The sequence below is a fragment of the Ruditapes philippinarum genome, unplaced genomic scaffold (genome assembly GCF_026571515.1).
Source record: "Ruditapes philippinarum isolate M1 unplaced genomic scaffold, ASM2657151v2 ctg8981_1_1_1_1, whole genome shotgun sequence".
NCBI lineage: Eukaryota > Metazoa > Mollusca > Bivalvia > Venerida > Veneridae > Ruditapes > Ruditapes philippinarum.
The window spans coordinates 35232-63017 of record NW_026854477.1 but is presented as its reverse complement, the minus strand read 5'-3'; the positions used below and the strand labels follow the sequence as shown (position 1 = coordinate 63017).

At 33.8% G+C, this 27786-nt stretch overlaps 1 protein-coding gene and 1 long non-coding RNA gene across 2 annotated transcripts; both read right to left on the bottom strand.

Moving 5' to 3' along the window:
• Nucleotides 1-14: 14 nt before the first annotated feature.
• Nucleotides 15-11560, bottom strand: LOC132740228 (uncharacterized). The gene is made up of 2 exons (XM_060728088.1): nt 9105-11560; nt 15-5311 (listed from the first exon to the last, which is right to left on the bottom strand). Exons 1-2 carry the CDS (start codon nt 9240-9242, stop codon nt 5081-5083), a joined length of 369 nt encoding a protein of 122 aa, XP_060584071.1. The 5' UTR covers nt 9243-11560; the 3' UTR covers nt 15-5080.
• Nucleotides 11561-14328: 2768 nt separating this feature from the next.
• Nucleotides 14329-22021, bottom strand: LOC132740227 (uncharacterized). Its single transcript, XR_009627125.1, has 3 exons — nt 19744-22021; nt 18785-18939; nt 14329-18332 (listed from the first exon to the last, which is right to left on the bottom strand). It is a non-coding gene; the product is annotated as an uncharacterized LOC132740227 (long non-coding RNA).
• Nucleotides 22022-27786: the final 5765 nt, after the last annotated feature.

Sequence of the window (27786 nt, the reverse complement as noted above, 5' to 3'; positions counted from 1 at the left end):
CAAAATCGTACAATTGCGATTTATTAGCCTCCTGGATTTGCGCTCCGCACTTAGAGGATAGTGCTAGGACTTGACAGTCTGATGTCAGTACAGTTCGACTAAGTAACTCGAGGCCACGATATAGTATCTAATGTGCACCTCTTAATTATCTTCTGTGCACGACTAAGTAACTCGTGGCCACGACATTGTATCTCGTGCGCACCTCTTAATTATCTCATGGGCACGACTAAGTAACTCGTGGCCACGACATTGTATCTCGTGCGCACCTCTTAATTATCTCCTGTGCACGACTAAGTAACTCGTGGCCACGATATAATATCTCATGTGCACCTCTTAATTATCTCCTGTGCACGACTAAGTAACTCGTGGCCACGGCATTGTATCTCATGCGCACCTCTAAATTATCTCATGGACACGACTTAGTTACTAGTGGCCACGACATGGCATCTCTTGCGCACTACTTATTTAAATTGTTTCATACTCATGGAGTTCTCAGGTGAATGTAAGTCGGGACCTAAACATAACTCAAACGCTGAGCTGAAGTTCAATAATTGTATATGTATTATTTAATTGTCAACATCTTTTATTTGGTAAATGCAAATTTGAAGTTGATTGTGATATCAGATACTGTATTTTCTATTCTTAGTGGCATGAGATAGAAACTGATTTAGACCATACATTAAATTGAATTGTAATCGGGTATTACGCTAACCTGAATCTTCCTCATCTTATATATCTTTCCTCTTTTATAGAATAGCCAAAAAATCCTTTAAATTGTTTGTAGGATGATATAATAACAACATTTTTAAGCAAGTTTCATTTCAGATTTCTAGATCTTTGTCCCTATGGATACCAAACATATTATGATCGAGCAGGTAACAGTGATTTAACCTATCATCACATCTGTTCATTTAATGGCTGGATTAATGACTAGATTCATTTTATTACGACTTGAAGACCACTAATAGCCTACGTGATTGGCAGACTGCCATACTAACCCTCATTTCTATGTTTCAAAGTTTTTTTATTCCAGTTCTTCGATTGGCTTGTTACACTAGCCAATTACCTGAGGGATTTTGAGGGAAATTGTTTTATGGTTGGCAAATGTATCAGGTGTGATTTTCCATGTTTCTTGTGTTTGTTTAGAGTTGGATAAGCGCCGTAAACGTTTCTCAACAGTATTCCAGTCATGTAACGGCGAACCAGCTTGTCTTTAGATTGGACATCCACTCTTGTCGCATGTTTCAAGGCTTAGAAACGAATTTTATTATTTGTTTTCCCTTGTTTCGGAATGAAACTAACAATTCTTCAACAAAAAGTATTTTCGCATAAAATATACCCGACGATGAAAGGAAAGCAAAATTTTAGAATCTGACATGTTTGTCATAGGTCCCAAAGCGTTTGACATAAAACCATGAATCTTGTTAATAATATACTATTTTTTTCCTGACGATAGAAATTAGCTTAGACATATTACCAGTAAAAATTCGTTTATCTATTATCAAAACTGCGTCAGTTATTAATTATTAACATATAACACGGCGGACGAAAATCGTAAATTACGCGACACCGCCATTGAATCCGCCGTAATCTGCTTATAGATTTTTATCGTATCATATATATTGCTATGTATACATCATTCTTTTTGGTATTGAAAAATGCTTCGTTTTGGTGGCAAACGCATTGATATAACTGAACAAAAAGGCTTTTAAAGATATAGGGTAGGGGTAAGGGAAAATGTATAAAAAAGTATACTTAAACGAGCCAGAAAACATTTAATTGTACACTGGTCGTATAGGGAGTTAGATTCTATACAATTTGGTATAATCTTTTGTAACAACATAAGAAAAACCTCATTGTTAAATTACAAATATCCGACAAAAATCAAATTTTAACTGTGCATGAGTATAGTTTGTATCCGGTAACAGAGGAACAAAAGTTAGAGAACATTTTACCTTAGCTTCGAAAATGAACCATTTTAGCCTTATTTATTGGCATTTTATCTTTATTGCCATCCCTGAAATAGTGATAGCATTTTACATTTGCATATGATACATATTCGTGTAGGTAAGGGAGTTACATAAACAATCCTATCATAAACAGCGGGGTATGCCTTGTGTCAGTTACCAGAGGGAAATGAGTTCGTGCCCCGTGTCTGGGCAAGATCAAAAATGGCCAATTTAGCCCCATTTTATGATAGTGATATCATACTTGATAATACATGGGGACATACCTATCTAATCATATCAATTAAGGTGCAGTAAGGGATTTTCACAAAAAAATTCCAACTTCAAAATATATATTGAAGGAGTTACTAATGATTGATGTTAAAATTATTAAAAAATCAAGCTCATTATTGTTGTTTTGAGTAACATTCATACATGCATATTTATAGTGATTTCCCCGCCATTTAATTTCTATAACACCCATACATAAGAAACAGTAATAATTTATATAGGAGTAAAGCATCCGATGTACACATTTTTTTTTCAAATAGTGAATGCGGAAAAGTGTTACTTTTGGAACAATTTAAAAAGGGAATGAAATAGAATAATCTAAAATTTTTGTGAAATTCTCTTACCGCACATTTTAAAGCGGATGTGCCTTGTTCCCAATAACAGATCGTACAAAATGAGAAATAGGCCATTTTAACCTGAATAACTTTCTAGACGCACGCATAATGGTGATAGCATATACATTGTGTACTAAATTCAACATATTTTTATAGCAATGTGATATATCTACTTAATAATATACTAAACATTTGGGCGTGTGTTATGCCCATTAAAGGAAAGATATTAAATATCTGTCCCTGTTTCGCCATTAAGCTAGAAACCGGCTATTTTATCTTTATTTTCTGCGCCATGTTAGCTAGAAACCGGCTATTTTAGCTTTATTTTCTGCGCCATGTTAGTCTTCTCACCGACTACCCGACACAGTGTATCGATAAATCCTGTTCAAACAATGATTTTACCTTTACTCCTAAAATGGTGACAGTTTACTTTATATTATGAATGTTTATGTAGTTGGGGGGCATATCAATAAAATGTCGTGTGTCCAAAAGTTCGAACCCCGTGTCTGGCCAAAGTGCAAAAATATCTGATTAAGCCCTTTCATCTATATGGGTATTTTCACCCTTACTTTGGATATAAGATACTAGTTAAACATATTCGAGTAGATAAGGGAAATAACTATACAATCATATCATTAAAAAACATGGTATTCATTGTTCCCGTAATAATTAACAAAGCGACAACAGTGTGAGTTTCTTGTCTGTCTAAAATAAGACTAGAACTGCCACTATCATGGCGTGAATACCCCCGCATACCACTTTTTCAGAATCAACAGTGGCCATTTAGAGCTCAAGGACAACCTCCCTGCCAAATCTAAGGTTACTAAGCCAGTGCATTGCTAAGTTATGTATTCTACATGCTTCAAATGTGAAAATGTCAAAATCAATACATTGCGGACAGGACATTCTTTAGCAATTGAGAAGAAAAGCTTTTTTCCTTGTCAAGGTCCCTGTGACCTTGACCTTTGACCCAGTGACCTCAAAATCAATAGGGGTCACCTTATAGTCATGATCAACATCCATGCCAAATATGAAGACTGTAGGTCTAAGGAATCTTAAGGGGTGGACAAACTTTTTGAAGTCAAAGTCCCTATGACCTTGACCTTTGATCCCGTGACCTCAAAATCAAAAGGGGTCATCTACTAATCATGGTCAACATCCATGCCAAATATGAAGACTGTGGGTCAAAGTAATCTAAAGTTATTGGGCAGACAAACTTTTTAAAGTCAAAGTCCCTGTGACCTTGACCTTTGACCTGGTGACCTGAAAATCAATAGGGGTCATCTACTAATCATGACTAACCTCCATGCCAAATATGAAGACTGTGGGTCAAAGGAATCTTGGGTTATTGGTTCTCGAATTATTTACACAATGTTTAAAATGGCTTTACAATAAAAAATACACATCAGACAACAGTTTATTTTCATATGGTATCACCAATTTTGCCTAGAAGGAATTTGTTCTGGTTTTAATATCAATCGCTATAGGTAAAACACCTGTTTCACCAGATACAATATTATTTGGTGTACCGGGTTTTACATTTAAAATATGTTTGAAAAACTTAAGTTGGACAAGTTTAATTATATCAATATTACCGTATACCCATATCACGCAGCCGTATTAAATATTGGTTTTACAGTTCTATGAAATCAATTTATTTGAATATCAATAGGTAAAAATAATTCATTGCTTTCTTAAGTAGATCAGAGCGGTAAGGGGCAAGTGCCTTGAAGTCCACGACAACCATTGTTTTACGTCTGAACCTAAACTAAAAAAACAGGTTTTTTCAGAACGAATGTAAAGACACTGAAGAAGAAATATTGTGTTAAACGTGTGTAATATATAGTAGTCTGTTCTTATATAGTTTATTTAGTGTTTATTTGTTGTTTTGTTTGTGTTTCAAAATAAAGTTTTGATTTTGGTTGTCCTTTGTCGTTAAGCTGCTAAATGATGTTGGACTTGTCGTCGTTTGTTTTGGGTTTTACGTCACATCGACACAGTATAGGTCATATCGCGACATTCCAGCTTTACTGGTGGAGGACGATCTAATGTGCCCTTCCGTGCATTATTTCAGGCACGAACGGCGCCTGAGTAGAACCACCGACGTTCCGTAAGCTAGCTGGATAGCTTCCTCACATGAAAGAATCCAAAGTCCCTGTTTGGATTCGAACCCACAGCGAATTTAGCTATTTATTTGTTTGTTCTTTGGTTTAAGCTTAAAATATGTTTCCAATTTGGTTTTTCCAGTATTTCTGATTTTGAATTGATTTCATTTATTCTGTTAACATTTAAACAACATAATCATAAAGAAGAAGATTTACAAAATACATGCCAAACTTTGCATCAAATACACTGAGGAATCAACGTTTGCTAAGCTAAGAAAACATGCTGTCAACCTTTCATAAAACAGGTTTAAATCATGTTGTTTTTTGCTGCTCAAACCTTCAGGGGTGAGAGGCGAGTGGTTTCGAAGTTCAGGACCTTAACCACTATGAAATTTTAACATTATCAGTATCCAGTTTTCACCTGTAGTTTTTTAATTTGCTCCAGCAGGGCCTCCTGCGCTTGTTGAGCGACCTCCTCTCCAAACTCCTCCCCTAGAATTCCCTCATCTTTAACTGTGGATGTGGGCTGTGGTTCCTCGTACGGTATGGATATATCCATATCTGATGTGTCACAACTGCCTACTACAGTCCTGTTACGCAGTAGGTAGCGCTGATTCTTAGGTGTTGTAATAGTCTGAAAATATAACAGATGGTGTCATTAGGGATTATGTTATTTGGTTATCTTGTATATGTTTTTTAAATGATATTATAATTAACTCTTTCACAAAAGAGACAGTCAAAGTTTGTATCAATGATATTCAACAATCTATACAAGATCAATTCACAGTTAAGAAATCAATACAATTTAAAACCCATTTCTTCATGTTCAGTGAGAATATCTCTCAGTATTTTGTGTAAAGAGGAAAAAGCCACTGTTCTTTGCATGAAAAATGGATTTAATTTTCAAAGGTCTTTAAGATATGAAATTAAGTAAACATACTTCCTTTTGGTATCCTGCATTTGTAAATATAAAGCATGCTTGCATAACACCAAGAAGACAGTTTATTGAACATATTCAAACAGTTTTCCACTGCACAAGCTATTTAATTTGATACATCATTGATATTTAGCTCTTGATATATATCAATACACAATTATCAATCAAAGACAGCTGTAGCAAAAACAAGAATATTGAGTCTAATTTGCAAGAATCTTAAATTTTGAATTAAGAAACATCTGCAGATGTGTTCATACGGCGGTTACCATGGAACCTTAAATGTGACACTTCCGTGCCGTTCCATGAAAAGCGGCGTATGGTAGAAAGCGTGTGCCCTAAACGAGAAAACAATGGGCGGAACTAAATAAAATGGAATTTTGAAATTTTTCAAGTTTGCTCATAAGAATTGTATTGGCCCCTTTTAGGCTAAAAAAAGAAATACCTTCAAATGTCTATTTCTACAGAACTAATTGATAAATGATCACAAAACTTAGTCTGTAGCATTCTTAGGTAGTCTCTTATCATATTCGGTAATATTATTTTGATGGGTCCCTTTAAGGGGTCACTAGGGCTAAATATAGAAAAACCTTTAAACATCTTCTTCTACAGAACTAATGGATGGATTATCACCAAACTTTGTCTGTTTGTTTGTTTGGATTTAACGGCACGTCAACACATAAATGGCCATATCGTGCCGAATGCTAAAATAGGCTTAAACGATTATGTAAAACGTTGTAAAAAAATAAAAAAGAGCCAATCAGATCTTTGAATACAAGTTTATCTCTTTCAAATAATCGATGATGTTTTTTGATGGAATTGTATTAAAGAGTTCTTTGAGTGAGTTTACATTATAAAATCTGTTACGGGCCTGTGAAAAATCATGACATTCCAGAACAAAATGCTTACATTTTACATTACAGCCTACACAGAAAGGGGCATTGTCATTCGTGAGGAGATAAGTATGGGTAACTTTAGTGTGTCCAATTCGGCATCGAATAAGAACTGTTTGATCATGGCGGTTTGACAAAGACAGAGATGGTGACACATCAAGAGATGGGTTTATATCATGAAGTTTATTAAAGACGGCATTGTCCCAATTTGCTTTCCATTCAGATGAAACGAGTTTATTTATAGCCGTTCTAAAATCACAAGCAGGTAACAATAAGTCAGTTTTTTGAAAATTTAAAGCTTGTTTAGCTAAAGCATCTACTTTTTGATTTCCTCGTATACCTACATGACTTGGAATCCAATATAATTTAACAGATTTTATTTTAAGTATATCATGAAATCGCAAAAGAAGTTTCTTTATCATGATATTGTCAGATTTTTTATTTTTAATGGATATTAAAACAGAAAGCGAGTCAGAAAATATCACAAATTTATCATGGGTATGCTGTTCTATGTATGACAATGCTAAATCTATAGCTTTTGCTTCAGCAGTAAAAATTGATGCATTATCTGGTAACCTCATAATAGATGTAAAATCATTTTCATACACAGCCGCACCTACTTTGCAACCTTCCTTTGAACCGTCCGTATAAACATGTATAAAATTTTCATGTTGCTTAAACATATTCTATGCTTAAATTAAATATTAGGAAATACTATGTATTGACATTCCAACACTGAAGTTGTTTCTGGTGAGCGACTCAGGACCATCATGGCCCTCTTGTTTTTCTAACAGTTTGGAAGTCCCAGGAGGATATAAAACTAAGTATTCTTAATAGCTACATTTAAAATGACAATCCAATTGTGGCTGAGAGGGCGCCTTTACTTGTTGAGGCATTCACAACTTCAGCGATATTGTAAGAGGCGACCAGGCGACTAAATGTGTTTTAATGATTTTATATATATCCTAGCTACATTAAGTAGAGAAGGTTACGTGCTCTGGTGTTGCTTTTAAGAATATATCAATTGACGTTTGCATAAATCAACAGAGCATTTTCGGCGACATATGACAGACTGTGTTAGTGTGCCGTAAAATTTAATTCTTATTTCGAAAATAGTGTCAGTCAGAAAACATGATATTAATGATTTTATCATTGTATATAAAGTATATCATTAATTCATGTTTGGTGTATTCTAACTTTTGATGAAAAGAATTTGAAAAAAGAACATGTTCACAATTTTCCATTTAATGGAATTGTAGTTCATTAAAATCCTCGTCTCGTATACAACATAGAGAAATACAAAATCCCCAAAGAAAGCCCAACACGACAAGATTGAAAATGTTGCAGGCTTAAATTGAAAATGTTGCAGGCTTAAATTAAAATAATTAAAATTTGCCTAACATTTTTTATTCGAAGAAGTGTTCTCGAATTATTTACACAATGTTTAAAATGGCTTTACAATAAAAAATACACATCAGACGACAGTTTATTTTCATATGGTATCACCAATTTTGCCTAGAAGGAATTTGTTCTGGTTTTAATATCAATCGCTATAGGTAAAACACCTGTTTCACCAGATACAATATTATTTGGTGTACCGGGTTTTACATTTAAAATATGTTTGAAAAACTTAAGTTGGACAAGTTTAATTATATCAATATTACCGTATACCCATATCACGCAGCCGTATTAAATATTGGTTTTACAGTTCTATGAAATCAATTTATTTGAATATCAATAGGTAAAAATAATTCATTGCTTTCTTAAGTAGATCAGAGCGGTAAGGGGCAAGTGCCTTGAAGTCCACGACAACCATTGTTTTACGTCTGAACCTAAACTAAAAAAACAGGTTTTTTCAGAACGAATGTAAAGACACTGAAGAAGAAATATTGTGTTAAACGTGTGTAATATATTATAATAGTAGTCTGTTCTTATATAGTTTATTTAGTGTTTATTTGTTGTTTTGTTTGTGTTTCAAAATAAAGTTTTGATTTTGGTTGTCCTTTGTCGTTAAGCTGCTAAATGATGTTGGACTTGTCGTCGTTTGTTTTGGGTTTTACGTCACATCGACACAGTATAGGTCATATCGCGACATTCCAGCATTTCTGGTGGGGGAAGACCTAATGTGCCCTTCCGTGCATTATTTCAGGCACGAACGGCGCCTGAGTAGAACCACCGACGTTCCGTAAGCTAGCTGGATAGCTTCTCACATGAAAGAATCCAAAGTCCCTGTTTGGATTCGAACCCACAGCGAATTTAGCTATTTATTTGTTTGTTCTTTGGTTTAAGCTTAAAATATGTTTCCAATTTGGTTTTTCCAGTATTTCTGATTTTGAATTGATTTCATTTATTCTGTTAACATTTAAACAACATAATCATAAAGAAGAAGATTTACAAAATACATGCCAAACTTTGCATCAAATACACTGAGGAATCAACGTTTGCTAAGCTAAGAAAACATGCTGTCAACCTTTAATAAAATAGGTTTAAATCATGTTGTTTTTTGCTGCTCAAACCTTCAGGGGTGAGAGGCGAGTGGTTTCGAAGTTCAGGACCTTAACCACTATGAAATTTTAACATTATCAGTATCCAGTTTTCACCTGTAGTTTTTTAATTTGCTCCAGCAGGGCCTCCTGCGCTTGTTGAGCGACCTCCTCTCCAAACTCCTCCCCTAGAATTCCCTCATCTTTAACTGTGGATGTGGGCTGTGGTTCCTCGTACGGTATGGATATATCCATATCTGATGTGTCACAACTGCCTACTACAGTCCTGTTACGCAGTAGGTAGCGCTGATTCTTAGGTGTTGTAATAGTCTGAAAATATAACAGATGGTGTCATTAGGGATTATGTTATTTGGTTATCTTGTATATGTTTTTTAAATGATATTATAATTAACTCTTTCACAAAAGAGACAGTCAAAGTTTGTATCAATGATATTCAACAATCTATACAAGATCAATTCACAGTTAAGAAATCAATACAATTTAAAACCCATTTCTTCATGTTCAGTGAGAATATCTCTCAGTATTTTGTGTAAAGAGGAAAAAGCCACTGTTCTTTGCATGAAAAATGGATTTAATTTTCAAAGGTCTTTAAGATATCAAATTAAGTAAACATACTTCCTTTTGGTATCCTGCATTTGTAAATATAAAGCATGCTTGCATAACACCAAGAAGACAGTTTATTGAACATATTCAAACAGTTTTCCACTGCACAAGCTATTTAATTTGATACATCATTGATATTTAGCTCTTGATATATATCAATACACAATTATCAATCAAAGACAGCTGTAGCAAAAACAAGAATATTGAGTCTAATTTGCAAGAATCTTAAATTTTGAATTAAGAAACATCTGCAGATGTGTTCATACGGCGGTTACCATGGAACCTTCAATGTGACACTTCCGTGCCGTTCCATGAAAAGCGGCGTATGGTAGAAAGCGTGTGCCCTAAACGAGAAAACAATGGGCGGAACTAAATAAAATGGAATTTTGAAATTTTTCAAGTTTGCTCATAAGAATTGTATTGGCCCCTTTTAGGCTAAAAAAAGAAATACCTTCAAATGTCTATTTCTACAGAACTAATTGATAAATGATCACAAAACTTAGTCTGTAGCATTCTTAGGTAGTCTCTTATCATATTTGGTAATATTATTTTGATGGGTCCCTTTAAGGGGTCACTAGGGCTAAATATAGAAAAACCTTTAAACATCTTCTTCTACAGAACTAATGGATGGATTATCACCAAACTTTGTCTGTTTGTTTGTTTGGATTTTACGGCACGTCAACACATAAATGGCCATATCGTGCCGAATGCTAAAATAGGCTTAAACGATTATGTAAAACGTTGTAAAAAAATAAAAAAGAGCCAATCAGATCTTTGAATACAAGTTTATCTCTTTCAAATAATCGATGATGTTTTTTGATGGAATTGTATTAAAGAGTTCTTTGAGTGAGTTTACATTATAAAATCTGTTACGGGCCTGTGAAAAATCATGACATTCCAGAAGAAAATGCTTACATTTTACATTACAGCCTACACAGAAAGGGGCATTGTCATTCGTGAGGAGATAAGTATGGGTAACTTTAGTGTGTCCAATTCGGCATCGAATAAGAACTGTTTGATCATGGCGGTTTGACAAAGACAGAGATGGTGACACATCAAGAGATGGGTTTATATCATGAAGTTTATTAAAGACGGCATTGTCCCAATTTGCTTTCCATTCAGATGAAACGAGTTTATTTATAGCCGTTCTAAAATCACAAGCAGGTAACAATAAGTCAGTTTTTTGAAAATTTAAAGCTTGTTTAGCTAAAGCATCTACTTTTTGATTTCCTCGTATACCTACATGACTTGGAATCCAATATAATTTAACAGATTTTATTTTAAGTATATCATGAAATCGCAAAAGAAGTTTCTTTATCATGATATTGTCAGATTTTTTATTTTTAATGGATATTAAAACAGAAAGCGAGTCAGAAAATATCACAAATTTATCATGGGTATGCTGTTCTATGTATGACAATGCTAAATCTATAGCTTTTGCTTCAGCAGTAAAAATTGATGCATTATCTGGTAACCTCATAATAGATGTAAAATCATTTTCATACACAGCCGCACCTACTTTGCAACCTTCCTTTGAACCGTCCGTATAAACATGTATAAAATTTTCATGTTGCTTAAACATATTCTATGCTTAAATTAAATATTAGGAAATACTATGTATTGACATTCCAACACTGAAGTTGTTTCTGGTGAGCGACTCAGGACCATCATGGCCCTCTTGTTTTTCTAACAGTTTGGAAGTCCCAGGAGGATATAAAACTAAGTATTCTTAATAGCTACATTTAAAATGACAATCCAATTGTGGCTGAGAGGGCGCCTTTACTTGTTGAGGCATTCACAACTTCAGCGATATTGTAAGAGGCGACCAGGCGACTAAATGTGTTTTAATGATTTTATATATATCCTAGCTACATTAAGTAGAGAAGGTTACGTGCTCTGGTGTTGCTTTTAAGAATATATCAATTGACGTTTGCATAAATCAACAGAGCATTTTCGGCGACATATGACAGACTGTGTTAGTGTGGCGTAAAATTTAATTCTTATTTCGAAAATAGTGTCAGTCACAAAACATGATATTAATGATTTTATTATTGTATATAAAGTATATCATTAATTCATGTTTACTGTATTCTAACTTTTGATGAAAAGAATTTGAAAAAAGAACATGTTCACAATTTTCCATTTAATGGAATTGTAGTTCATTAAAATCCTCGTCTCGTATACAACATAGAGAAATACAAAATCCCCAAAGAAAGCCCAACACGACAAGATTGAAAATGTTGCAGGCTTAAATTGAAAATGTTGCAGGCTTAAATTAAAATAATTAAAATTTGCCTAACATTTTTTATTCGAAGAAGTGTTCTCGAATTATTTACACAATGTTTAAAATGGCTTAACAATAAAAAATACACATCAGACGACAGTTTATTTTCATATGGTATCACCAATTTTGCCTAGAAGGAATTTGTTCTGGTTTTAATATCAATCGCTATAGGTAAAACACCTGTTTCACCAGATACAATATTATTTGGTGTACCGGGTTTTACATTTAAAATATGTTTGAAAAACTTAAGTTGGACAAGTTTAATTATATCAATATTACCGTATACCCATATCACGCAGCCGTATTAAATATTGGTTTTACAGTTCTATGAAATCAATTTATTTGAATATCAATAGGTAAAAATAATTCATTGCTTTCTTAAGTAGATCAGGGCGGTAAGGGGCAAGTGCCTTGAAGTCCACGACAACCATTGTTTTACGTCTGAACCTAAACTAAAAAAACAGGTTTTTTTCAGAACGAATGTAAAGACACTGAAGAAGAAATATTGTGTTAAACGTGTGTAATATATTATAATAGTAGTCTGTTCTTATATAGTTTATTTAGTGTTTATTTGTTGTTTTGTTTGTGTTTCAAAATAAAGTTTTGATTTTGGTTGTCCTTTGTCGTTAAGCTGCTAAATGATGTTGGACTTGTCGTCGTTTGTTTTGGGTTTTACGTCACATCGACACAGTATAGGTCATATCGCGACATTCTAGCTTTACTGGTGGAGGACGATCTAATGTGCCCTTCCGTGCATTATTTCAGGCACACGAACGGCGCCTGAGTAGAACCACCGACGTTCCGTAAGCTAGCTGGATAGCTTCCTCACATGAAAGAATCCAAAGTCCCTGTTTGGATTCGAACCCACAGCGAATTTAGCTATTTATTTGTTTGTTCTTAGGTTTAAGCTTAAAATATGTTTCCAATTTGCTTTTTCCAGTATTTCTGATTTTGAATTGATTTCATTTATTCTGTTAACATTTAAACAACATAATCATAAAGAACAAGATTTACAAAGTACATGCCAAACTTTGCATCAAATACACTGAGGAATCAACGTTTGCTAAGCTAAGAAAACATGCTGTCAACCTTTCATAAAACAGGTTTAAATCATGTTGTTTTTTGCTGCTTAAACCTTCAGGGGTGAGAGGCGAGTGGTTTCGAAGTTCAGGACCTTAACCACTATGAAATTTTAACATTATCAGTATCCAGTTTTCACCTGTAGTTTTTTAATTTGCTCCAGCAGGGCCTCCTGCGCTTGTTGAGCAACCTCCTCTCCAAACTCCTCCCCTAGAATTCCCTCATCTTTAACTGTGGATGTGGGCTGTGGTTCCTCGTACGGTATGGATATATCCATATCTGATGTGTCACAACTGCCTACTACAGTCCTGTTACGCAGTAGGTAGCGCTGATTCTTAGGTGTTGTAATAGTCTGAAAATATAACAGATGGTGTCATTAGGGATTATGTTATTTGGTTATCTTGTATATGTTTTTTAAATGATATTATAATTAACTCTTTCACAAAAGAGACAGTCAAAGTTTGTATCAATGATATTCAACAATCTATACAAGATCAATTCACAGTTAAGAAATCAATACAATTTAAAACCCATTTCTTCATGTTCAGTGAGAATATCTCTCAGTATTTTGTGTAAAGAGGAAAAAGCCACTGTTCTTTGCATGAAAAATGGATTTAATTTTCAAAGGTCTTTAAGATATGAAATTAAGTAAAAATACTTCCTTTTGGTATCCTGCATTTGTAAATATAAAGCATGCTTGCATAACACCAAGAAGACAGTTTATTGAACATATTCAAACAGTTTTCCACTGCACAAGCTATTTAATTTGATACATCATTGATATTTAGCTCTTGATATATATCAATACACAATTATCAATCAAAGACAGCTGTAGCAAAAACAAGAATATTGAGTCTAATTTGCAAGAATCTTAAATTTTGAATTAAGAAACATCTGCAGATGTGTTCATACGGCGGTTACCATGGAACCTTCAATGTGACACTTCCGTGCCGTTCCATGAAAAGCGGCGTATGGTAGAAAGCGTGTGCCCTAAACGAGAAAACAATGGGCGGAACTAAATAAAATGGAATTTTGAAATTTTTCAAGTTTGCTCATAAGAATTTTATTTGCCCCTTTTAGGCTAAAAAAAGAAATACCTTCAAATGTCTATTTCTACAGAACTAATTGATAAATGATCACAAAACTTAGTCTGTAGCATTCTTAGGTAGTCTCTTATCATATTTGGTAATATTATTTTGATGGGTCCCTTTAAGGGGTCACTAGGGCTAAATATAGAAAAACCTTTAAACATCTTCTTCTACAGAACTAATGGATGGATTATCACCAAACTTTGTGTTTTGTTTGTTTGGATTTACGGCACGTCAACACATAAATGGCCATATTGTGCCGAATGCTAAAATAGGCTTAAACGATTATGTAAAACGTTGTAAAAAAATAAAAAAGAGCCAATCAGATCTTTGAATACAAGTTTATCTCTTTCAAATAATCGATGATGTTTTTTGATGGAATTGTATTAAAGAGTTCTTTGAGTGAGTTTACATTATAAAATCTGTTACGGGCCTGTGAAAAATCATGACATTCCAGAACAAAATGCTTACATTTTACATTACAGCCTACACAGAAAGGGGCATTGTCATTCGTGAGGAGATAAGTATGGGTAACTTTAGTGTGTCCAATTCGGCATCGAATAAGAACTGTTTGATCATGGCGGTTTGACAAAGACAGAGATGGTGACACATCAAGAGATGGGTTTATATCATGAAGTTTATTAAAGACGGCATTGTCCCAATTTGCTTTCCATTTAGATGAAACGAGTTTATTTATAGCCGTTCTAAAATCACAAGCAGGTAACAATAAGTCAGTTTTTTGAAAATTTAAAGCTTGTTTAGCTAAAGCATCTACTTTTTGATTTCCTCGTATACCTACATGACTTGGAATCCAATATAATTTAACAGATTTTATTTTAAGTATATCATGAAATCGCAAAAGAAGTTTCTTTATCATGATATTGTCAGATTTTTTATTTTTAATGGATATTAAAACAGAAAGCGAGTCAGAAAATATCACAAATTTATCATGGGTATGCTGTTCTATGTATGACAATGCTAAATCTATAGCTTTTGCTTCAGCAGTAAAAATTGATGCATTATCTGGTAACCTCATAATAGATGTAAAATCATTTTCATACACAGCTGCACCTACTTTGCAACCTTCCTTTGAACCGTCCGTATAAACATGTATAAAATTTTCATGTTGCTTAAACATATTCTATGCTTAAATTAAATATTAGGAAATACTATGTATTGACATTCCAACACTGAAGTTGTTTCTGGTGAGCGACTCAGGACCATCATGGCCCTCTTGTTTTTCTAACAGTTTGGAAGTCCCAGGAGGATATAAAACTAAGTATTCTTAATAGCTACATTTAAAATGACAATCCAATTGTGGCTGAGAGGGCGCCTTTACTTGTTGAGGCATTCACAACTTCAGCGATATTGTAAGAGGCGACCAGGCGACTAAATGTGTTTTAAAGATTTTATATATATCCTAGCTACATTAAGTAGAGAAGGTTACGTGCTCTGGTGTTGCTTTAAAGAATATATCAATTGACGTTTGCATAAATCAACAGAGCATTTTCGGCGACATATGACAGACTGTGTTAGTGTGCCGTAAAATTTAATTCTTATTTCGAAAATAGTGTCAGTCAGAAAACATGATATTAATGACTTTATCATTGTATATAAAGTATATCATTAATTCATGTTTGGTGTATTCTAACTTTTGATGAAAAGAATTTGAAAAAAGAACATGTTCACAATTTTCCATTTAATGGAATTGTAGTTCATTAAAATCCTCGTCTCGTATACAACATAGAGAAATACAAAATCCCCAAAGAAAGCCCAACACGACAAGATTGAAAATGTTGCAGGCTTAAATTGAAAATGTTGCAAGCTTAAATTAAAATAATTAAAATTTGCCTAACATTTTTTATTCGAAGAAGTGTTCTCGAATTATTTACACAATGTTTAAAATGGCTTTACAATAAAAAATACACAACAGACGACAGTTTATTTTCATATGGTATCACCAATTTTGCCTAGAAGGAATTTGTTCTGGTTTTAATATCAATCGCTATAGGTAAAACACCTGTTTCACCAGATACAATATTATTTGGTGTACCGGGTTTTACATTTAAAGTATGTTTGAAAAACTTAAGTTGGACAAGTTTAATTATATCAATATTACCGTATACCCATATCACGCAGCCGTATTAAATATTGGTTTTACAGTTCTATGAAATCAATTTATTTGAATATCAATAGGTAAAAATAATTCATTGCTTTCTTAAGTAGATCAGAGCGGTAAGGGGCAAGTGCCTTGAAGTCCACGACAACCATTGTTTTACGTCTGAACCTAAACTAAAAAAAAACAGGTTTTTTCAGAACAAATGTAAAGACACTGAAGAAGAAATATTGTGTTAAACGTGTGTAATATATAGTAGTTTTTTCTTATATAGTTTATTTAGTGTTTATTTGTTGTTTTGTTTGTGTAACAAAATAAAGTTTTGATTTTGGTTGTCCTTTGTCGTTAAGCTGCTAAATGATGTTGGATTTGACGTCGTTTGTTTTGGGTTTTACGTCACATCGACACAGTATAGGTCATATCGCGACATTCCAGCTTTACTGGTGGAGGACGATCTCATGTGCCCTTCCGTGCATTATTTCAGGCACGAACGGGCGACTAAGTAGAACCACCGACGTTCCGTAAGCTAGCTGGATAGCTTCCTCACATGAAAGAATCCAAAGTCCCTGTTTGGATTCGAACCCACAGCGGTGAGGGGCAAGTGGTTTGAAGTCAACGACCTTAACCAGTCGGCCACGGACGCCCCGACTTGTCGTCGATATGACAATAGAATCTGTATTAAACATATATGTTTTTACAAATGTAACTTGAAATAAAATCAGACTTGACTCGGGTGTTTTACTCCCCGTATTTTGATTACACACTAAAATATTTTACTGAGTAAAATAAAACTTACTTTTACGTATTGGAATTTAAGCATTATAATAATTCAGTTTATCTATCGTGCACAACATTTCAAATATCGTTCTACATTTATAAAATTGGAACCAACAAATTTGCCATTCAAATCAGAAACATACACCGCCGGATTAGATATTTTCTTTGCCACCTATATGATGGAAAAATGTGAAACAATAATAACAAAATGCACTGGGTCTTCCGAGTTCTGTCCTTAGCAGGAAACTTTTACTATTTTTGTGTAAAAAGCACAAAGTAATCTTTGAAAATACAAAATTTAATGTTTTAGTCTATACACAATGGGTTTATATGATTTCTTTAGTGTGAACATGGTGACTCATCTTGCGTGATCATAAGTGAGGACTTAATGGGTTCAAATTATTGGAGTCCATGCATCTTCTTACTCCAGCAGGTGGTGTTGTTTTGACCTCTGTTTTTGCTATAATATTGTAACACCCGAGATTAGCCAAATCGGTTATAGGACATTTCGGACCATGGACATTTCAGACCAGATTTTTGGACACTTTGGACCATATTTAGGGACATTGCCGACCACATTTCTGGACATACAGAGTAACTTAAGTATATATTACACACCATGGAACGATTTTACATCTATCCCGATTTTGTTGTTTGCAGTATAAATGCAGGAAATTAAAAGAGAACAAACAAGCAACGTTTTCAAACAATTTATTATTAAGTATATACAAATTTCGACGAAATATATTATTTACAACATTAATATAGTTACATACATTTACGATAAAAACACAGTACATCAACATACGACCACTAAATAGCCTCTGCATGAAAACATGGAGTATATTCAAAAAGAAATGACGAAGAAGGTTATTGGCACATTATTCTAATAAAACAATTCATACATTATCTTACACATAAATACATACATGTATGAATGCATACATTTACCTTAATTGACCTTGACAAAACATATGGACAAAATATTTTAATGACACATAAGATATAAAAAATCACATTTACGAAACATTTACAATACAAAGACAATACAACAACAAATGACCATGAACAATCCCCAAACGATGACGTACAGTAGATACTTACAATCGTCATTCATGCCTTCAATAAACTACTGGCATATCTGTCATTGGCTGAATACTCTGTCTAAAGCTTCAACAATTTCCACTGCGTCTAACGAGCCTCACGTCGTTGATAACGGCACAATTTCCCCTCTCTCAAAAGTTTACATAGGGATCTCTGGCTTACCTGAACAACAGTTCCACTTACAGATAGAAGGCTAGTTGTTTTTCCTCTCTTGGTGCGTCAGTTGAGTCGTGCGTGCCAGCACTCCACGTCATATGAATTCATCAAAAAGCCTAAAAATAAAAAATCCAAATTTTCAATTCACGGCACAAATTACTGTCTGCTTGTGTCAATATATCAACTTCAAAGACCATGTCTGTGACTTAATAGTGTTTTGGACATGTCCTTAATACTGTTGGACTTTGTCTTTAAGATTTTTATCAAACATTTAGTGTCTTATCTATTTTTATTGCCTGTGGCAATGTAATATTAATCCGCTAGCAACTGCTGAGATTGATTGCCTCAGGTGAAGATTACCGGTGCACCATGCTGTGAAGGGTCGTATAAATAAACATAATTTTACTGTTGTCCAAGATTAGCATCTGTCAAAATTTGACTTGTCCGGGACTAACTTTCTGCTTATTGTCAGTTGTCCCAAGTGGTTTTAGAGTTGTCCCGGAAGTCAGACTATAGAATTTGTAGAGCCTTGAGTATATTGTTTCATGAAGTTAACCTGACAACTTACCTTTGAGCCTGATATTTTATACAGATCTTTATCTGCATGGTGGTGTACATATCTGCTTACTCGAAAAACAGGTTTGTTTTGTTTTTTTTCATTTTCAATTTTTTTTTCTTTCCCGCTCCTCACTCCATTTTTTCAATTCTTCCATGATTTAAGCACTGTAAAAATTATATATTAAAATCATACATGTTATCAAAATTACTAACAGATTCTAATTCTATGTTTTGTTTCACAGTTTGACTTTGATTCTATTTTGATTTTATTCACATTATTAAAAATTATAATGGATCTGATCATCTTTCACTTGTACTGTGTATTTATTCATAAAATCAGTAACTTTACTAAATCAATTAATTCAAAGGCAAAAACAATAAAATAAGCAATATATTTAATTACGATGGTCGGCTAACAGTTTTTTACGATGGTCGGCTATCACTTTAGAAAGTACACATGAACTAGATCTTATCAGGTCTAGGAGTCCATTAATATAAACTGTTGTGTATATAGCGGTTAAAGATTAAGATTTGCAAGTCCTTTGAAGCTTTTATTTATTAAATATTGATTAAATATTAATATAATAACAAGGGGAGTGGTGGCCTAGTGGTTAAGGTGTCTGCCTCTCAACCCAGAGATCATGGGTTCGAGCCCTACTCGGGTCACGACCATGTTTCTCCATATGACACCAGTACTGGTTGGTTCCAGGAAGCGGACTCGAAAGTGATTAATATAAGTTGCAAGAACTTGTTTCGCAATCGAGCTTAAATAAATATGTTTAAACCAATATAATAACGTATTCATAATGTACTGAGAATTGTGATATAATGAAATCGGGACCTAAAATGTTTCACTATCAACAAAAAGTGGTCTCTTTAAATTGTCTGCACTTTAGATGCGTGTCTAAAAAGGATTGTGAATTGTTTTATTACATTTGAGACACATGGAACAACTTCAAAGTAACATACCACTTGAATATCTTTGACGAGCCCATTCATCTAAGATTTCGTACAGATTGAAGGGTGAAGCGTTTACCAATGATCGACCTGTGTTCTCCAAGTTGAGGATTTCTTCCAAGTGGTCGCATTCATTCAGAAAACAGGTGTATGTTTCTGTATAGCTATTCTCTTTTCAAAAACCTAAAATTATTTAAAATAGAATTAAAATCGAAGATCACAAATCTATTTTGTACAATACATTCAAAGCTCCATTTCAACTATAAATACATCTTTATTTAAAATTGCCAAAAATCACTATTTTGCATTGTTTTTTTCCATCAAAACTGATTTCAAAGTGCTGCAACTTCTCAATGAATTGAGATAGAGTAAAAGGCTTTTCAGCGTCGGTTACTATTTACCCTAAGATTGACCTGAGGCCATTTTTAGCCTGTCACATGTCCAAAATTTTCTTGGAGATGAGGGGGACTCCGCCCCCCCCCCCTTCAAACCCCCCAAACAGAAGGGGGCACATCCACTTCAATTAACAACATTTCTCAAACGGAAAACAGTGTTTGGGGCCTAAATAGGGCATTTTTTCACTGTTTGGTGCCTCAAAAAGGGGGGGGGGGGGCAAAAAGCCGTCGAAACACACTTACATAAGGGAAAAGGTTAATATGGTCCCATGGAAAGTCACATATGACAAGTTTTACTGTATCTCATATCTTATATTGTTAATTGCTAAGTCTCATGAAGATATGTTGTTAATAACTTCTCTGAAAAATATTTGTATTGTATTATGAACAATTTATTGCAATAATAATATCAAGTAGAATAGTAAATTTACAAGCGTAACTGAATTAAAATGATTGAAACGATAAGAGCTTATTGTTTCGTAAAAAAATACGTTTTCATTTGATAAGAAAAATAAAAAAGTAAATTTGGCTAAATTGTTTTAAATTACGATATTAAGCTTCTTTATTTTGTATCGCAACTGTCAAAATGCATTCTAACATTTCAGAAAAATGTAATTATCTGAAATTAAAGCGTGTTTGTGGAACAATAATAAGTTTCTTTAATGTATTTCATGTGAGAAAACAAACAAATCTCGTGTTTTAATTTTTCTAGATAGAGATGTTTGTAAAGAAAATTAAAATGATATTATGCTTTGTGTGTTATATATTAATCAATTCTGGATCAAAACTACGTTATACAGGCATGGTAGTTAACAAGTGTACAAAGTTTGAAAGCCAGCTGTCAATATTTGTGGTGGTACGCAAATTTTAGCAAAATAGGTTACGCCGAGGCTCGGGATACTAGGATAACTCTACTTATTCTTCAAACTGAGATGCTGCGGTCGCTTAGAACCCAGCAACTGCTTTCGTGTAAATAAAGACATGTGTTGTGCTGGTAACCTGTTTCAAACAATGCCTGAATATGTCTTCTTACTGTATATTAATACAAAATAGATAAATACAGAATCCCTAAAGAAAGCCCAACACGGCAAAATTGAAAATGTTGCAGGCTCGGTTTGATTGAGCCTGTTCATGGACGGTACTGGAAAGTGCAAGTTACCGTTCACGCCCCCTAGCACCGGCTTAAGCAGAATTCATCATTTAACATAAACTGGTAAAATTTAGAATTTTGAAAGATCCGCAGATGTGGTCATATGGCGGTTATCATGGAACCTTCAATGTGACACGTTAGTGCCATTCCATGAAAAGCGGCATATGGTCCCCAAGTGAAAAAATGCGTGTGCCCTAAACGAGAAAACAATGGGCGGAACTAAATAAAATGGAATTTTGAAAGGGGATCTGAGGTTATGAAATGTTGCTGCAATGCAGCAACTGAGAAGCTCCGCGCAGAAAATGCGCTCATTAAAGATACCTTACCAAATAACTCCTACGCACAGGTCATGTCATGTTCAGATTAAGTACAATTGTAGATTTTTTTCCGAATGTTTTGTAAACCATTTTTTGCATAATTTTTCTAGTCCATATTTAAAAAGAGGCGAAAGATATTTAATATAAAAAAATGCTTTCACTGACTCCTACCTGGTAAGGAAAGTAATTCCATTGAATACAAACAAGACTTACAAGAGTTGTAAATGTTATGTGACATGACTGTACTGTGTTCTGTTTGTGTCACTACTGTAGTCAGTAACATAAAATGATAAAAATATCAAAGTATGTTTTTACATAATTATAATTAAACAAATATACAGATAATAACAAAAGGCACTAATATAATATTATAGTACATGCATTTTTTTCTAATGTCAAATTAGACAAAAATGGTTTCTTTCAATACTGAAAGTAGAACACACTCTTAAATGAAAAAAATGGATAAAATAGATAAATACAGAATCCCTAAAGAAAGCCCAACACGGCAAAATTGAAAATGTTGCAGGCTCGGTTTAAATTTCAAAAAGACCAAATTCAGGATTTTTTTGTTTGTTATACACGCGTTACATGATGATACAGTATTCATCAATATAGTAGAAGACTGTTACCTGAATTTTAGGCAGGTAGGAGGTAATTCACTAACATCATGTTCGTGCAAGTCAATATAAAAGATATTTGACATTGGTGATATATAAAAAACTATTGTTAATTGATTTATTGGGAGTTCAATATACTTTTTTGTTGAATTGCTTTAAAAGCATTCATAAAAAACATTACACTTCATGTTCAAACTGCAGATCAAAGTTTCTGTTGTCAATGATGCTGTCTATCTTTAGCCTATGCTTGATGAGGGTCCATCCGCTCGTAAGGCCTTCGCTGTCGAGTACGGACGCCCCGGACATGTCACCAGTCATACCCTTAAAGAGTTTATTTTGAAGCTCAAAGTGGTATCAATACTAATGACGCCAATGAAATGTGACATTGTTTACTAAAGTTTAATTTTTCAAAACAACCAATATATCAACATGTTATTATTAAACCATAAACTTAATAAATATAAATTAAGAATAATTTTCAAAAACAAAGTTATTTAAGTCTTTTGCCTAATCTTCATCATATAAACAAATTCAATCACTAATAGTATACTTAATAATTATGTTGTGTGTAAATGTAACTCAAAATGTAACAAAATATAATTTTACGTACTACTAAAAGTAACAAATTTATTTATATAAGTGTCAAAAATCAGAACATTTATAGCTATTTATAGCTTTCGAATTAATGTACAGCAGAACTGCTTTCCGGTTCTCATTCATTGATATGACATGCTGGGAATCACCGAAAGGGAAATAGAGTGAGATAAAGAATACCTAAAGAAAGCCCAACTAGACAAAATTGAAAATGTTGCAGGCTCGGTTGGATTGAGTCTGTTGATGGACGGTAATGGAAAGTGCAAGTTACCGTCCACGCCCCCTAGCACCGGCTTAAGCAGAATTCAACATTTAACATGAACTGGTAAATTAAGAATTTTGAAACATCCGCAGATGGGTTCATATGGCGGTTATCATGGAATCTTCAATGTGACACGTTAGTGCCATTCCATGAAAAGCGGCATATGGTACGCAAGTACAACAAGAGGGCCATGATGGCCCTATATCGCTCACCTTAAGGAATAGATCTTATAAATTATTTTTCTTTTTAAAAACAAGCAACAGGTTTATAAAAAAAATTAATGTTATTTAAAGGTTAGTGTCAAATGTAATGTATGTTACGCCGACAGCAACAGGAATGCTAACAAGTGTATAGAAATACCTCTTTTTTTTCTTTTCTTTAAAGTACAGGTTGCTAAAAATACACTCCCTGTAGCCTGTTTTCATCATGAAAATTTTAACAATGACATCATAATTAACAAGACGAAGCACAAGTTTGGATAATACTTCAATAAAAATGGGTCAAAGACAGAAATGGCCGGGTTGCATTTGTACATCAAATAACATGACTCATGAGGCTGTGATGTTACTAAAATTTCCTACCATTGACCATTAATATCGAACATTTAACTAAGTCGGTAAACAGGAAGTGGATAAGCAAAGACCTGAACTTTGCAGTCACAATACCAAATATCAAGAGGCTGTGATATGTAGTTGCCAAGAAAACTGTTACGGAAATTTCCTTCCACTGACAATTATTCCCGAAATTTCACTAGGTCAGAAAACTGCAAGTGGATGAGCCACATACCTTAAATCATATCAATGCTGTTTACCAAACATCAAGAGGCTGTAATAAGTAGTTGCTGAGAAAATTGTTATGAAAAACTCGTACCATTGACCATTATTATAAATTAAACCAATTAGAAAATTGTTACGAAAAATTCGTACCATTGACCATTATTATGAATTTAACTTAGTCAGTAAACATAAAGTGGATGAGCGACCGACCTTAAATTATCATATAATAACATATTAGAACACCCTTTCTAAAAAAAAACAACAACAAACAGCAGGGATCTCAGGAAGGTCAGAATTCCACGTGGCAGACTGTTTGACCAAAATTTTCATGAGTCAATTCAGTTTTTTCTTCTTTTATTTCTCTACATGAACCATTTTCATGTTTCAAAAATGAATTCAAAAATTACTGTTTGGGAAGTCATTTTGAGAAGATTATCAAGCTTAAATTGATTATATTGTGAGGTTAAGTTATTTTGAAATTACGAAATTTTCTTGCTTAGTTAACAGTATGATAAAGATAATTAAGTATTACTAGCACCATGGATAATTACCATAATTATTGTTCCATTTCACTTACATTTATTGAGGTCAACATGTACATGTATAATTTTATAAATCAAAACACGGGACATCGGGATAGAAGTATAAGTCTGGCAGGTCTCATGTTTTACACCGTGTATGGGTTATTTTGAAAAAAAACACCAGTTGTTGACAAGAGATGTTTTCATTATTTCAGATTTTACCAGATGGGGATAAAAAACCTCTCCTTCGAAATTTAAAGAAACATTTAGATCATCAATGAGAAAAAAAATAAAGGAAAAGCTGAAAGATTTAAATTGTATAAGTGGAATAAGAGTAGTGCAGACAAAATTTAAAAATCAAAATCATAAAAGGGCCAAAAATAATTTAATTATACAATGCCGACGATATGCACAACTCGACATACTAGAATTTATCATTCCTTAGATGGACTTGCACCAGGAGTTTTTGAGGAGGAGTCCGGTTACGTTTTGTGACGGACAGACAGACGAACAAACGAAAGAAAAGTGATTCCTGTATGTCGCCGTTACTCTGTAACAGGAACACAAAAATTGATACTTATATATCTTGAAGAAATTACAAAAAACAGATTGAAATAGAACAAAACGCTCTTATGACGGGCAAATAATGATCATTACTTTGATTCATTACTATACGGCCTCATAAAAGTTTCTCGACTGACTTGTTGTGCTGGCCCCATGTTGATTAATCAGGATCAAATGATCCTGATTTTGTTTTCATTGTTTGCTAGCATTTTGATAGAATTCATTGGTACATACACAAATTGTAAAACATTGCTGATCTGCAAAGAAACAACCATATTTTGGGATAAATCCGACAAACAACAAATGCAAAAAGGATCAAAATAAGGATCAATTTTACAACATCAATATTTGGATCAAGTGTAAAATACACGCTTCTTGTAAAATAACAATAAATTTATTTTAAATTTCATAAACATGCAAATTCTCGTAGTTAACAGTATGATAAAGATAATTAAGTATTACTAGCACCATGGATAATTACCATAATTATTGTTCCATTTCACTTACATTTATTGAGGTCAACATGTACATGTATAATTTTATAAATCAAAACACGGGACATCGGGATAGAAGTATAAGTCTGGCAGGTCTCATGTTTTACACCGTGTATGGGTTATTTTGAAAAAAACACCAGTTGTTGACAAGAGATGTTTTCATTATTTCAGATTTTACCAGATGGGGATAAAAAACCTCTCCTTCGAAATTTAAAGAAACATTTAGATCATCAATGAGAAAAAAAATAAAGGAAAAGCTGAAAGATTTAAATTGTATAAGTGGAATAAGAGTAGTGCAGACAAAATTTAAAAATCAAAATCATAAAAGGGCCAAAAATAATTTAATTATACAATGCCGACGATATGCACAACTCGACATACTAGAATTTATCATTCCTTAGATGGACTTGCACCAGGAGTTTTTTGAGGAGGAGTCCGGTTACGTTTTGTGACGGACAGACAGACGAACAAACGAAAGAAAAGTGATTCCTGTATGTCGCCGTTACTCTGTAACAGGAACACAAAAATTGATACTTATATATCTTGAAGAAATTACAAAAAACAGATTTGAAATAGAACAAAACGCTCTTATGACGGGCAAATAATGATCATTACTTTGATTCATTACTATACGGCCTCATAAAAGTTTCTCGACTGACTTGTTGTGCTGGCCCCATGTTGATTAATCAGGATCAAATGATCCTGATTTTGTTTTCATTGTTTGCTAGCATTTTGATAGAATTCATTGGTACATACACAAATTGTAAAACATTGCTGATCTGCAAAGAAACAACCATATTTTGGGATAAATCCGACAAACAACAAATGCAAAAAGGATCAAAATAAGGATCAATTTTACAACATCAATATTTGGATCAAGTGTAAAATACACGCTTCTTGTAAAATAACAATAAATTTATTTTAAATTTCATAAACATGCAAATTCGAGTCATGCTATATTATAGGATATTTAGAAAAGCATTAACTGTTATCCAACTTAATTTTGGTAGCTACAATTTTATTACATTAACAAATCTTACATATATGAGTATAATTTACAGTCAGTAATCATAATTTTAAGCTTAGAGGTCAGTAACTATAACATTTGCCAAAAGTTACATGTAGGCAGCAAGGTTCCCTTAAAATCTAAGTCTGTGGCATGGTAGAGACATAAGGTCAATCTTTTTTTCAGGAATACTCTGTATGTCAAATAAATTCCTTCTCAATTTTATATTTTTGGAGCCATAATTAGGTCAGATTTCAGGGCCAAAATACCCTTCTTTGTAGTGGCACAATAAAGGCTGCTTCCGAAACCAAACTAGCCTCTTTTTCCCCCCAGTTTGGTCTAAAAAATCCCCCAGACTTTTGAAATTATCCATAGAATAGATAAATACAGAATCCCTAAAGAAAGCCCAACACGGCAAAATTGAAAATGTTGCAGGCTCGGTTTGATTGAGCCTGTTCACGGACGGTACTGGAAAGTGCAAGTTACCGTCCACGCCCGTCCACGCCCCCTAGCACTGGCTTAAGCAGAATTCAACATTTAAACATGAAATAGTAAAATTTTGAATTTAGAAACATCCGCAGATGTGTTCATACGGCGGTTGTCATGGAACCTTCAATGTGACACGTCCGTGCCATTCCATGAAAAGCGGCGTATGGTCCCCAAGTAATAAAAAGCGTGTGCCCTAAACGAGAAAACAATGGGCGGAACTAAATAAAATGGAATTTGGAAAGGGGATCAGAGGTTATGAAGCCTGCGTATCACAGATAAGACGTCAAAAGACAAATTTAAAAAGCAGGCAACATATCCTAGGGGTGAACTTAGAACAAAATTAAATGATGGTGTTGAATTTAGATCTTTTACTGCCTTATTAGTATTTCCCACTGCTTTTAGCTGTCCTACTTTGAAGAACATTCCCATTGCTTTTTGCTTTTCAATTTTTAAGAACTTGTTAAAATTTTGTGTTAAATTTTAGACCCCTTTTCCTAAGTATGCTAAAATCACGCATATTTCCCCTCCCCCCCCCCAAGACCCTTCCTCAAAAATGGTGTTTTGGCCCTGGATTTTAGTGGCAATAACACCCCATCAAACCACCACCAAAACAAAATCAACAACAATAACTTGATCAACTCGTTATTCCTTCGAACTGTTTATCAACAACAATAAAATTTACTGGTTAAGTTGCCAACTGCAGAACATAATTTGTCGCCATTTCATACCCAAAATGCTGATGTGATAATCTGGAGATGCCGCTAGTTATTGTTTCATATTGAATATTAAGACCAATTATCCAGTGCATATTCAACAATCTGCCACACCAATTAGTGTCGTATATCAGCTGATAAACATGTAAACATACCC